The sequence below is a fragment of the Bubalus kerabau genome, chromosome 2 (assembly GCF_029407905.1).
Source record: "Bubalus kerabau isolate K-KA32 ecotype Philippines breed swamp buffalo chromosome 2, PCC_UOA_SB_1v2, whole genome shotgun sequence".
Taxonomy (NCBI): domain Eukaryota; kingdom Metazoa; phylum Chordata; class Mammalia; order Artiodactyla; family Bovidae; genus Bubalus; species Bubalus kerabau.
In genome coordinates this window covers 114,387,118-114,401,574 of record NC_073625.1, presented here as the reverse complement: position 1 = coordinate 114,401,574, position 14,457 = coordinate 114,387,118, and the positions used below count along the sequence as shown (strand labels likewise).

The 14,457-nt window shown below is 43.8% G+C and overlaps 1 protein-coding gene across 4 annotated transcripts in view; it reads left to right on the top strand.

Annotated features, from left to right (window-relative positions):
* MYLK (myosin light chain kinase) overlaps positions 1-13,932 on the top strand; it is a 191,886-nt gene extending 177,954 nt beyond the window's left edge. For 3 of the 4 annotated variants that reach the window (XM_055568413.1, XM_055568414.1, XM_055568412.1), the window contains 4 exons: positions 1,691-1,814; positions 7,619-7,748; positions 9,219-9,350; positions 11,898-13,932. In XM_055568413.1, the coding sequence (XP_055424388.1) occupies positions 1,691-1,814; positions 7,619-7,748; positions 9,219-9,350; positions 11,898-12,148 (637 nt within the window). In that variant the 3' untranslated portion in view covers positions 12,149-13,932. The remainder of the gene's footprint in view (positions 1-1,690; positions 1,815-7,618; positions 7,749-9,218; positions 9,351-11,897) is intronic. The other variant, XM_055568411.1, reaches the window with a different exon arrangement.
* Positions 13,933-14,457: the final 525 nt, after the last annotated feature.

The following is a 14,457-nucleotide window of genomic DNA, read 5'->3' as shown; positions in this document are numbered from 1 at the left end:
ATGGTGAAACTCGCCCCCACAACTCCACACCCCCACCCCTCCAAGGCTGTCCCTCATCTTGCCTACTCTGGAAGAAATCCTTTTTGGGATAGGAGAGTACAGTTGCTAAAGGAATGAGGTTAGGGGGTCTCTTAAGTGGTTCTGTCTGGTTTTCTGGTTATGCAGCCACCTCTTGGTCCTTTGTAGCCAGCTCTGGACCAAACTCCTCACCAGAGGAGACAGTCCACACTCTTTGACAGTGAGGTCCTCTTAGCGTCTTGCTGTCTCAGTCTTTATATCAGAAGTAGGCCTGACCCAGGGAAGATCCGGATGTTGTGGGGGGCCTGGATTTCCTTCTGGTGTGAGGGATCCCCACTTCCAAGGTGCCCCAGGGAGATGGAAGCCTCCCTTCTAATGACTCTGGTCCAAGGATGGCTTCTGTCAACCAGACTTCGTTTACCTGTGGTTTGGTAAATGAGGTATTGTTTATATCACCTATCTTCTTATCTGACCTTGAATTTATTCAGTAATGTGCTGGCTCCTCTGTGCTTGTAAAATGGACTCACCCAAGAATTGATTTCATATAGATCAAGACACTAGATTCCCATAAACTCAAACTCAGCATGTCTTCAACCAGAAATCTCCATCTATCAGCACTTTAAAAAATGTTTTTTATTATAAATAAATATATATAAATTGTACAAATTTTGAATATATGAAAGTTAAAATAATCCCTATCCACTTATAAAGATCACTACATTTTTCTATATTTAGCAAATTTACTTTTACTCATTATGTTAGCACTTGGTGCTTTGGACTTTACTAGTTCTTCTATCGGAGAAGGCAATGGCACCCCACTCCAGTACTCTTGCCTGGAAAATCCCATGGACAGAGGAGCCTGGTAGGCTGCAGTCCATGAGGTCGCTAAGAGTCAGACACGACTGAGCGACTTCCCTTTCACTTTTCATTTTCATGCATTGGAGAAGGAAATGGCAACCCACTCCAGTGTTCTTGCCTGGAGAATCCCAGGGACGGGGGAACCTGGTGGGCTGCTGTCTATGGGGTCACACAGAGTCAGACACGAGTTGCTGCTAAGTCGAAGCAACTGAAATATGTCTAGATTCCCAGAGCTTTCAGAAAATTAAATGAATTTCAGTGGTCTAAGGTTGTCATAATTCATAGGTTGAACATAAGGCATACCTCTTTTGAGTTTTAATAGGCAAAAATCTGATGCTCCACCACACCATAAGACTTGAGAGTTCACTGATTCTCGAAGATTTGGACTTAAGGTTTCACTCTTCCCTCCATCAGACAAACAGGTAGAAGGATCCGGCATCCACAGCTCCCAGCCCTCATGTGACCTGCAGAATGACCCCACCCTGGAATATGGTGCCAGTCATTCCAAGACATGTCTGTCCTCCAGCACTTAGCCTCTCTAGACCCCAAGGGCAGGTCATGAGACTCCAGCTGCCCATCAGTGTTTATGCCTGCTTAACACTAATCTATCCTGGGTCTAGTCATTGTAACCCAGACCAAGAGAGGAAAAAGGTTAGGATCACCATGATTCTCATCACAGTGGATGGATTGGGAACAGACAGCCATGGGCTCTGCCCCATGTATCTAGGGACAGGTGACCTCCTGTTTCTGGTCTGACCAGCAGTCTCTGAGATCCCCTTCTGCTCAGAAATCCTCTGATCTCTGCCTCTATCAGAAACCGCCTGAACTGCACCCAGTGCCTTCAGCATCCATGGCTAATGAAAGACACCAAGAACATGGAGGCCAAGAAACTCTCCAAGGACCGGATGAAGAAGTACATGGCAAGAAGGAAATGGCAGGTAATGGCAGGGGTCACTTTGGACTGGTCTCTTGCCCCTCATAATTGCTTTATTCAAGCCACCCTCATTCCCAACTTGCCCTGACCTCACTCCATAAAAATGTTTACATTTATTTCTGAAATAGTCTGGGGCCAAGACTGACATTTCATGTCTTTGTGGGTAGGGAGGAGCAATGTCACTTGCAGGACTATTTGGCAACCCTGGAGAATGTGATCTTGTTACAGGCAGTGTGATGGTTTTAACATTTCTTCACCATGAAGGAGGTGGGCGTGTGATCTACAATGAGAGACATGGGGGGTTGTGCGTTACTAGCTGCAAATCCTTAACCAAGTTACTTAACCTTGCTGTGCCTTCATTTACTCATCTATAACATGGGGATAATAGTGGTACCAAATCACAGCATCGTTGAGGATTATATGAGATGATCATCATCTAACCTCTAGTACATTACGTGGCACATAGTAAGTGTTCACAAATGAGATCAGTAGCTAATATGTACAGAGAGCTGGCTCTGTGTCAGGGAACATTTAAAGCACTTTCTATGCAAATTATCTTTTAATCCTGGGAGGCAGGTACTACTGTTATCCCCAATTCTCAAACAAGGCCGAGAAAATTTAGGAAAGTCACCCAGGATCACAGCTATTAAGCATGGGAAAGCCAGCATTCAAACCCAGAGACTAGCTCCAGTTACACAGTCTTAATGACACATAATTTAAGGACACAAATTGCTTCTGATTGTTAGCAGATGGAGAAAATTATCACCCAAATCCATAGAGAACTTATCATCCTCTATTTTATTTTTATTATCACTGCTAGTAGTGTAAAATTCCTGGGCTACTGGAGGGTACATGGTTTCTATACTCAGTGAGTATATAGTAAAGCAAATAGACATAAAAGGACATAACACACAGCTAGAATTATAAACGATCACTATAGTTTTCCATACCCATATATGTGAGTGTGGACAGAGGATGGAGCCAATCACACCAGAGTTGGATGTGGTTGTCAGGAAAGGCTGCCAAGGGCAGGAGTTTGAAGTTGGCCGTGGAACATGGGTGAAACACAGAGAGGAGGGGAATACAACATAGAGGGAAAAGCTCAGAGCTATGAGCCGGACCTCACCCTGGTCCTGCCGGCCTGACGGGAGAAGTCTTTTAGCTGGGCACTCAGGGGACCAGGGCTTTAGACCTTGCCTCTGTGGCAGAGAAAAAGAAATCACCATTCTAGGGGCAACTGGGACACTGGTGATTTGCCACACAGAATGCCTAAACCACAGGCCATTGAAAGGCTGAGAGAAGCAGGAGAGCCGGGGCTTCGGGAGTGAGGGTCTGAGCGACGCCGCCTCCTGCGCATCTCAGCAGACCCCCTGCAGTGGGATTCAGTTCTTGGTTGTCCCCTCCTGAAGTTGAGTGATCTCCTCACTTTGCTCAAGTACCTGGTGAGTGGGAATGCAGTGCTGCTTACCTCACCTTCTGGTGCCAGTAGGGTCCAGTAAAATCAGAGGAGCAAATGCTCTTAAAAAAAAAAATGGGGGAGAAGCCACAAAATCAAGGGTTGGCTTTATGAATGATCCTGTGGCCAGTAGATCTCAAAGAAATAGCAGTATTTCTGAGGTGCACAGGGTGACTGATGTAGGGGTGGGGCCGTTCTCAGAGCAGGAAATCTCACTGGGTTTTGCTTGGATGAGGCTGTGGGTTAAAGGGCAGCCTTATCACGTCAAGCTTCTGGGAGCATGCACACATCTGCTGGTGAACCAAAGCCAGAAAGAGCCTAAACCCAAGGGTTAGGCGCAGAGAAAAGATACGGAGATTCCAAAGGAAATAAATGGAATTTTTCAGTCAGATGGGTCAGGAAACCATAATTTGTGGTGATATTTTAATCACTTATGTGTTTTCTTGCTGTTTATAGTGTTATTAGCCATAAAGTTTTTTGAAAATGAGAAAGAAAATGAAGAACTCCAAGAAGGAATATTAACTTCCTATTTTAATATAGGTAGCAACATTTGTAAAGAGCTTTTCCACAGAAACAGTGGTTAGGCTTCATAAAATTGCATAGAAAAATAGTCTACCAAATCCCATTCAACACATAATGTCCCTGAAGCTGGTAATAGTTCAGCTGCCTCTTACCGTGTTGTGTTACATTTCTTCCTTAGGAAAATGTTTTCCACATTTTCAGCTCTGGATACCAAGACCTTGGCACCCCTGGAGTAGGGGTTCCCTCTTGGAGCAGCTGAGGCTCAGTGTGGTGAGGCAGAGTACAGTGGAGGGGGATAGAAAGGGGTGCGCTGTGGTGGAGGGAGAGGGGCATGTGGCCCAGACTCTACAGCTGCATGAGAAATGGTTCCTAGTTATCATCTGGGTGTGGTTTTCATAAAAGGGGAAGGTAGTGACATGGGAACAAATCCTAACAAGCAAGGCAATAGATGGATGACTAATCATATTACTGATCTTAGAATGAAGTTATTCTGAAAGAGAGTAGGGTTGGTTTTATTTTTTTAATTTATATCAAAAGAATGTTTAAAAGACATGGTGAGTGGTGGCATTGAGGGTGGGCAAGTTGAGCAGGACCACAGGGCTTCTGCATTGCAAAATGGAAGCAAAGGACTATGAATTGGAGGCTTGTGAGCAGCTCTCTTTGTTCTCTGAGAACCACAAAGACTTCAGTACTATGGACCAAAGGGCCCTGGGGAAGAAGGCTTTTGACTCAATATTGCATGGAGTACTCTTGGCCCTTGTTGTTGTTTAGTCACTAAGTCCTGTCTAACTCTTTGCAACCCCATGGACTGTAGCCTGCCAGGCTTCTCTGTCCATGGGATTTTCCATGGAGTAGGTTGCCATTTCCTTCTGTAGGAGATCTTCCCGACCCAAGGATTGAACCTGCGTCTCCTGCATTACAGGAGGATTCTTTGCCACTGAGCCACCAGGGAATACGGCACTCCTGGCCATTACATTTAGATAATATGCATTCTCAGGGGAAATTGTAGTCTTGGGGCTGTCGGTGTATAGGTAGGGCCCATGATGGCTACCTGACTGTAGGGTGATCACCTTGCCTGGATTTTCCAGGGCCTGTCTCAGCTTTATCCCTGAAAAACTCTCATTGCGGGTAATCCCTCAGTCCTGGGAAACCAGGCTGGTTAGTCATCCTTGCTGCCTTTCCCAGGGGAGGGAGTCTGTGCTGTGTTAGGAAAACCATTGACAGACTCTGCCTGCCTAGAACACAGAAACCCTGTGTAGGCAATTGCTCTCCAATAAGAAAAAAGTCTTGCTCAAAACAAGGATGGGACTTCTCAAGAATTGAAACTTCCTTTGATGATGTTTTAAACATTTCCAAAAGTCTTGGTTAGCAAAGCAGCAACCTATTTTCAGCTCAAAGGCATAAAACTGGAAGGCTAGAACGTATATTGTTCTTTTCCAGTTCTGATAATAACTTCCCTACCAACTTTTTTTCTCCATGAATCAGCTTCCAAAGATTGACTTCTGATGTGTAGGTTATTTTTAAGATTTTCTTTGTCGAGTGCTTACATTTCTCCCTGTTTTAGAAATTATATGGTCTATTGCTCCATCTGATGGAAAATTTCCCCCAGTGTGTGGTCTATTTGTTTGTTATTTGCTGCCTCCTCTGAAATGTGATGGTTTGATTTGCCTTATTCTCATAGCTTCCTATGAGTAATTTTGTTAATAGAAGAGGAAAGACTTCACTTTTCTACACCATACACATAAAGACAGTCCTGCCCCAGGTTCTTTGGGTTTAGAGAGCCCATGGATTCAAAGGGAGCATTCCCTGCTACCATTTGCATGTCTGAATCATAGTCTTTCTGTGGAAGACTGGAGCTGCAGGGAGATTCGAATATTCCGGTCCAACTATAAGGCCCAGAGAGGGGAACTGACTTGTACAAGGTCACAGGATAATCAGTGGTTAAAGAACTAACCTGTCCTTTGTTAGGAATGAACTGTCTCAGTTTAGAGACTCCAGCCTAGGGCAAGCTAGTCTGTGTTGGATGAAGGCAATGGAGAGCTGAGAAGGGCTGATTAGGAAGTAGTCTAGTCTGATGTGGACTCAGTAGGGAGGGCTGCTATGGCTGACACCGCCTCTGAGCCGTTCCTGAGGCCAGGGTAAGCGCCCCTTGGGAAGAGCTGGGTCTCCCCACACTCCAGCTAGCAGAACAAACAGATCAATGATGTCACCAGTAACAGCTTCTCCCAGGAGAGAGTGCAAGTTGCCAGGCGGCTGTCTGCCAGGGCATTCTCTGCAGGGCCACAGTGCTTCTGCACACAGCGGGTCATCATCCCTCACCTTCTTCTCTCTTCATCACCTCCCCCTGGGGCCTCCTGGGTTCCTTTTAGAGTGATCTAGCTTCACTGTGGGCCAGAGGGCCAGGGGCATAACCACACCGCACAGTGTTACGTGAGAGGGTGGATGACCAGAGGACAGGGCGAGATGGAATGCCTGTCGAGAGTGCGTGAAAGGAGTCCACGGCCAGGATGGGATGTGACATAACAGGAAAGTGACTGTGGTTACAGGAGTAGGTCTCTGCTTAAACCACACATACACACATTTTCTGTATGATTCCCTAGTACTCTGAAATTATTTACTTTTGAAATAATTTTTTAACTGAAGTATACTGGCCTGCCTGAAATGCTTTAGCGTGTGAAGTTAATTCAGGAGGAAATGGCTTTTCCAGCACAGTTTGAGGTTCAGCGGGTAAGTGCCAGCCGTTGCCTTTGCACAGGCTATTTCCTTCCTCTCTCAGTAGCCAGTCTGTGGCGACATCTGCTCCCTGGATGCACAGCATCTGGATTCTTCAGAAGATGCTTCAGGTGCAGGGCTGGAAAGCACTGGTTATGCTTTAGTTTCTTTTCTTAGTCTTTCATTCCATTGACCTTAGGAAAGGGGTAGAATCTTAAAGGTGTGGTTGGGGACTTCTTGACCTAAATCCTGTGCTTGGTAGAATTTTCACAATACAAAGAAAATGTTCAAGTCCTGGCATCTTTTTCAGTAGGAATTCTGTCCTCTCCCAAGGCGCCCCAACTCAGAAAAGCCAAGAGCTGTGCTTTTCATTTATTCGGGTGCTGCTTTTTGATGCCTGGGTGTATGTACCTCAGGGAGGAACACCCCTCCAGAACTCCACTGAAGACTTGTGCTGGGGCCAGCAGAGTGTTTCCCCAAATCTCCTAAGTATCTGAATCATAAACAGAACTAGATGAGACCTAGATGAGACCTTGGAGATCATCTTGTCCAACCCCCTCCTTATAAAGAGAAAGGAAACTGAAGCCCAGCAAGGTTAAGCCCAAAGAGGCTACTTGCCTATGGTCAACAGAAGGCTTTTTGTTTTTTTTTGTTTTTTTTTTTTTTGTCTTTCCAACAGGACCTGTGGGATCTGTAGTAACTGTTCTCTTGCCCAATTAAAATCCTATCACTAGCGTTGTTTTATGAGAAACAGCCCCACTGCGCCCCGTCCGCAATAAGTCTTTGGAGCTGTCTCAGCCCGCAGTTGCTTTATATAAACTATCCCTTTTATGGGAGTTGAAGCACAGTATGAAAAGGGTTTTTGTCTCATGTTGACCTTGTTTAGTCACATTAACGCACGCATCGGTTCCAGGCCCCATTCCATTCTCCGAACATCTTCTGACACGCTGATAGTGCTGAGCAGAGCAAGGTTGGGCTCACTCCTCTGGTGGAGCTCAGCGCTCGGGAGGCTCTCATCTCAGGGACAGCTGCTTCTCCTGGGCTGGGCTTTTCTCCCTGAGCTGCTCAGCTGGAACCAGGGACACCACCTGAGCCCAACGCCAGTGTCTATTTTCCAGAAAACGGGCAATGCTGTGAGAGCCATCGGAAGACTGTCCTCTATGGCAATGATCTCAGGGCTCAGTGGCAGGAAATCCTCAACAGGGTCACCAACCAGCCCACTCAATGCAGAAAAACTAGAATCTGAAGGTAAGGGACTCCAGAGAGATTTTCTTCAGCCAAATGGGGAGAAAGGAAGGGTTGGGGGTTGGAGGGGGATTTAGGGTTGTTTTTCTTTTTTAAGGTGGGAGATTGATTTTATTTTTCATTAATACAACCTACAAGGAAAAATTCAAAACTACTTTTACATTGCCCTGACAATAATTACTAAATCTAGTAATTGCTTTTTAACTGTTTCACCTGAGGTTGAACTATTTTCAGAGGGAAAGTTGTTCTTCGTCTAATAGAACTAGATGGTCTTTTCCCTATACTTTACACAAGAATTAGCAAAAACTGCATGAAAAGTTTCCTTCTTACTACAAAAGCAATGTTTGTATGACAGGCAGACATAAATAAGTTGCCTATAGTGGTGTACTTTTTAAAAATATGCTTCAATTTTTTTAATGTGTCTTTGTGCTTATCTTTTAACAAAAATTGACTCAGATAGTCCATATTTTTTGGTAGTTTTCGTGATGCTGAAACATGTTGTTTGAATTGGGTAGACAGTGATTGGCAGGGCCCCTCCTAAAGTCCAACAGGGTTAGTTGCTTGCCCACTGTCTTAGAAATGCTACCCCATCTATCTCCTCAGTGAAGGCCTCGGCCTCTTCCTGCTTTGATACATGTAGGGTACGGCCTCTATCATCTTGAGGTGCCTTATTTAGCCTGAGATACCACCTCCCTGCTGCCTGATACCTTTGGTATCCAGAGGCGAGAAGCTGAGTCTAGATCCTGTTGTGCACAAGGGATAATTGATGAAACTGCTTACTGAGCTGCCCTGATGTACCCAGGGACTGACTCTGCTGCACATGGGCCTGGTCCCTCCTTCTCTACCCCTGCCACTCCCCAGATGACCCAGAAATAACCTGAAGGAGAAGGAGAGGGTCAGGAACCCCTCCAAGTTATGGCTTTTTCCTGGACCAATCCCAAATCCTGGTCCAGAGTCACACACTGTGAAGGCAGTATCCTTGTGGAATAGACTGCTCCACAGCAGGCAGTAGGCAAGTCGACAACGCCTCTGATCTGTCTCTTCCGTCCCAAGGAGCAGATGGAAAACGCCTGCTGCTGCCACCACGGGAGGAGGGGGGGAGGCCCGAGGGCTGCTGGGCTGGTACGCTCCCGTGCTTCTTAGATACCCTCAACTGGATCCTGAAACGGCATGAAATGCAGCCAAAAATCCTTTTTAAAGATTATTTCCTTTTCCAATGTGTCAGCATAAGGGAGGGGAAGTCCAAACATTTCCCCGTTTGGTCACAGTTCTCTCTTCTGCCAAAACCATTTGGCAGCAGGCTACCCTGCCCCCAGGAGAAAGGTGTGCTTATGATTCAGTCCTCTAAGCTGCATTATTTGCTAAATCATAACAACTTGAAAAAAAAAGAAAAAAAAGTCAGCTCTTTTAAACCAGGGAAGAGGAGAGAACAGGGAATAAAGAAATGGCCATGTCCTCTTCCCTCCCTTCTAGAAGATGTCTCCCAAGCTTTCCTGGAGGCTGTCGCTGAGGAGAAGCCCCATGTAAAACCCTACTTTTCCAAGACCATTCGTGACTTAGAAGTTGTGGAGGGAAGTGCTGCTAGATTTGACTGCAAGATTGAAGGTAAGTCTCCAGCTGTCCTTCCCTGTACAGGGGGTGTGGCGGGCCGGTGGGCCCCTACTGTGTGCTCTCGGCAAGATGGCAGTTCTGGAATAGCCAGGCTGTGAGGGAAAATGGGTCAGAAGGAGTTGGCCCACTGCCCCCCTCCACCCACTGAAGAACAGTGCTGTTTAGTCACTCTGATATTTCACCCACTTACATCAGCCACTAGACCCAAGTTAAAAGTGGTTTATCATGGACCTATTTAGCTCTGGAACGTGCTTATTGAAATGAGCTTTGCAAGCTTCTAGGAGGCATGTGAATTGATAATATAGGAGAGATAAAAGGCTCTCACAGGAAGGCTGGTGCAGAGCATAGTATGGGGAGAAGACATCTCTGCTGTCAATCAGCGGCTTGTGTGACCTGGGGCAGTGTTTTAGCTCTTCTGAAGCCCAGGGCCTCCTCTGTAAGACAGTGTCTAATGCCCTGAGCGGCTCTGGGGACTCTGTGAGATGACACAGATAGAAAGGGGAAACCTTTCCAATCTTTTAAATACGTTATGGAGTCATAGGGGAAAGTTGTGGGACCGGTTAAGTGCAGAGAGAGCCTGCGGTATGACTTTAGAGAGGGGAAGTTGGGATGCAGGCCTCCAGCCTGTCTGCACTGTGCATCTCTGCCAGCCAGAAATAACGTGGTCACAGTGAATCGTTGGAGCTCAAAGAGCCCTAAGGGGTCTTAGCATAGCACCTGAGGAGTCAGCAGTCTTGGTGACACACAGCATTTAAGTTTCCACAGACTGCAACATTCTAGAAAGAGAAGAGGTATGATAAGAAAGGCCTCTCTGCTTCGAGTCTGTGACTGTCAGGTGACAGAGTTGCAGGGCTCTCTGCCACTTTCAGTCAGACTGACTGCCCCAAGGCAGCAGAGCACTGGACAGAAGAAAGAACAAACTGTGCCTTCCACGTTGTAAGAGTCTCCAGCAATCTGGCTAGATGATGCCTTTTGGGTAAAATAGCCCAAAGGTAGGAATGAAGAAACAATTTTTCTCCTGCATCACTGTATTATCAAGTTGGCTTATAAATGCCTGGCCTACCATCATCTTTGACGTTTTTCATCCAATTGTTTCAGAGTGGATGTGCTGCCTTTGCTAGTGTGGAAGTGCTCAGATAGGGGGCTCTGCTGAGAGCTTGGGGGCCACGGCTTGTAGCTCTCGCCATCACCACTGTCTTTGGGTCTCAAGTTCTTTTTCCTTAATTTTTTTAGAAAATATTATATAATTATTATCTTTTTGCTTACTTTTCTCTTTGGGATTATTTTCTTGGTATTTGCATTGCTTTGACTGAAGTGCCGAGGGGAAATTAAAGCATATGGATGCTGTTCAATAAAAACAAAATTCTACTTGAAAAAAATGTTAGAATTCTTAAGTTGTTCTGTGTAATTTTTATTCTAGTTGGGGATACAATTTTGTCCTGTAAAACAACTTCTCCAAAAATTTAAAAACAAGTCAGTTAGAAGGCAGAAAACATTTTTATTGCTGAACTTTGCAGCAGTTTGACTAATACATAAAATGAGACTAATCAGTGTGGTCAGTGTCTGTTTATCTACAGGCATATTATCTGTCTTTGGATCAGAGTAAGACAAATACTGCTTTCTTTTTCTTAGCAATATTATCAGTTCCTCCAATTTATGTTTTACAGGTCATTATCACCTTCAAATTATAATTTATATACCATAAAATTCACCCATTTTAAGTATACAATTCAATTATTTTTAGAAATTTACACAATTGTGCAGTCTTTATCAGAATCCAATTTTAAAACATTTCCAACACCCTCAAAAGATCTCTTGCACCCATTTTTACTGACTCTCATTTTTTAAAATTTAAATTTATTTAAGTTCAACTTTTTTTTTTTTTTTTACGGCTACACTGGGTCTTTGTTGCTTTTTTTGCAGGGCTTTCTCTAGTTGCTGCAAGAGGGGCCTACTCTTTGTCACGGCGTTCAGGCTTCTCATTTTGCTGGCTTCTTTTCTTGTGGAGCACGGACTCTAAGTACTTGGGCCTCAGTAGCTGCAGCATGCAAGCTCAGTAATTGTGGGGCATAGGCTTAGTTGCTCCATGGCATGTGAAATCTACCCGAACCAGGGATTGAACGTGTGTCCCCTGCACTGGCAGCCAATTCTTACACACTGTGCCTCCAGGGAAGTCCTTAAGTTCAAATTGTATACAGGATAAAAAAAATTTCCTTTTAATCCAAGAAGATAGTTAGTTCTAGGGATGTGATTAGAGTTGTGGCAGTGTTCCAGAGAATAATCTATATCTGTATTAAGGTGGGAGGTGGCACAAGCCCTACATGGATGAGAAGTGGGATACATGCACAATACCTGATGTGAAGTTTCAGACATTAGTATTTACAATATATGCCCATATTCAAGTGTAAATATCAAAATAGATGCTAAAAACTAACATATCCCCCCCCCCATCCCCTTAATCATTAGAGGTAGCTCAAGAGTTTGTGTGGGAAAACCTTAAATAATAATTTCTGCAACTTGTGTTCCCTTCCTATGATGCAGGATACCCGGACCCTGAAGTCGTCTGGTTCAAAGATGACCAATCAATCCGGGAGTCCCGCCACTTCCAGATAGACTACGACGAGGATGGGAACTGCTCTTTAATCATTAGTGATGTTTGCGGGGATGATGATGCCAAGTACACCTGCAAGGCTGTCAACAGTCTTGGAGAAGCCACCTGCACAGCAGAGCTCATCGTGGAAACCATGGAGGAAGGAGAAGGAGAAGGGGGAGAAGAGGAGGAGGAAGAGTGAAACGAAGCCAGAGAGAAGCAGTTTCTAAGTCATATTACAAAGACTATTTCTCTAAAGCTCAAAAAAAAAAAAAAAAAAAAACCCGCAAGATAGTAAAAGCACCCGGTGTGATAGATTATTTAGTTAGGTTATTTGGGGGTTGATTCTTCAGCAACAGTGGTTGACACCCAGCAGCGTTATTGATGGGCATTACTTTAAATTAGCTGGCACCTTAAGATACTAGTACAGCTAGATTTCATTTGGGGAAATCACCAGTAACTTTCTGACTAACTGATTTTAGAGAAAAAGTAATCAAAAGGGAGCTTTATCTGGGCAAAGTCATAAATTCCCCAACTGAAAGCACTCATGAAAAATAAGGCCCTCTGGTCACAGCCAGCCCAAGGGTCCCTGGATATGGGGACTCCCCAGCTCCTCCTCCAGGGAACTGGGTCTTCTCCAGGCCTGTGGCACTTCATTCTGCAGGCAGTTGAGCCATTTTAATTTATGAGGCACATTATTTGCAAAGTATACCATAGACATTTGAACTTTTCATTTCCGTCCCCTGTTCTACCTGCCAGTTTTTCTGGATCTGGACTTGCCATGAGTTTAAGCATTAGGAACACTTCCTAGATTCTGAAGACATATATCCTGCTCTCATGGATGACTGGCTTCCTTAGAAAAATAAAATCTCCTTTCTTCCAAAATCAGTAGAAAATCTAAACTTATCCCCTCTGAAGATGTCTAGCAGCTTCAGACATTTTTATTAGAACCTATGGGGAAAAAAATCCTTGATAATGTGCTTTTTCCCCCTGAAACCAGGATTCATATTTGTGCTATTTAGAATATCAGCTCTGCATGTATGGTAAAGATTTTTGTGTTTGAATGTATGAAAAAGCAGTTTGCTGAGAAGTTAGTCTTAATTATTTATTGGCCACTATGAAACAGATTTCAACTGAAGAGCTATAGAACTCCAAGTACTTTGGAATCTCAGCCAGGATAGTCTGAGTTTAATATACCTTCATTTTTAAACATGTTCCAAACAGCTCTGTCTACCTTCTGGGTTCTACAAGGTTCTTCTTCTTGGGTGTGCATCAGTCATGCCTTGCCCCCAACCTTGAAATATATTCTTAACCCGATACATGCACTCAGACTTGCATCTTTAGGAATTTCTAACTTTCTTTCACTACATTGGCACTTAAATTTTTCTTCATAAAACTTTTTGCAGGTCATAAACAAAGACCATAAACTGATATGCCTAATACATTTCCTCTGTGTGTGTGCAACATTCCAAATATTTTTTTCTTTTCATCCACTATTTGTAAAGTGCAGCAGTTTAATATTTCAAGGGACTTTTAAAGAGTTCTGTAAGAACCAATTTTAAATTACTTCAGTGCAATCCTACACAGCATTAGAATTTTGATGTTACTTAGTCTTATGTTATCTTCCATTCTATTTTTATCTGCTTCTTGCTGCTAGTTTCAAATCGCCAGTATTTTGCTTTTTAAGCAGTTACAATATTTTTCATAATAGCCACAGTATTGCCACAGTTTATTATAATAAAGCGTTTTAAAGTTGATTTAGAGCATTCAAAGCTTTTCTTCATCACTTTTCATTGTATTTAGACTATAACCTTCGTGTGCGTGTATGTTGTATACGTGTGCGCATGTGTGGTGTGTCTTTTTGTTTGCAGGTTTTTTGATGCCTTCTTGAAGTTGTGTTAATGTTCTCCCAGTTTATTATGCCATCGGATGAGAACACTACAACTGTAGCTAGCTCACAGGTTTTAAATAAAGGACACCACAGTGCATGCCGCTTGTTCAGTCTCTGCAGCCTTCTTTTCCTTTCCATACCACCAGTTGCGGATGACCGAGATAGATCTCAGAAAGAAGTAACAAACGCTCTGCTGTGTACATGCTTTATGTGGTTCTCTTTTACTAAGAAACAGAATGACTTAGGCACTTCTAGTTTGTACTAGGTAGCCTAATTTGCACACTTACTTCAAAATTTCTCTCCAGCATCATTTTGGTTCAATTACATTCTAATATCTATAGTACCCTCATAGTGCTAAAATCTATCTGACATTTTTAGTATGCCACAAAACCATCATCATAACTAATATTACTTACCACCACTTGGTCTGCGTGTGTAACTGTGGTGCAGTCGGCTATTGGCAGCCAAGTGCTATCTTTGCATGTCTTGATATTGAAGCATTTGTTCTCAGGAAACCATCATTCCTGTTTCATAGTAAGTCTGTTATCAGAGAACAGATGGTGGAGTCCCCCCATGTCTTGAGTATTCAAACAATATTGTAGATATTCTAGAAAGAATCA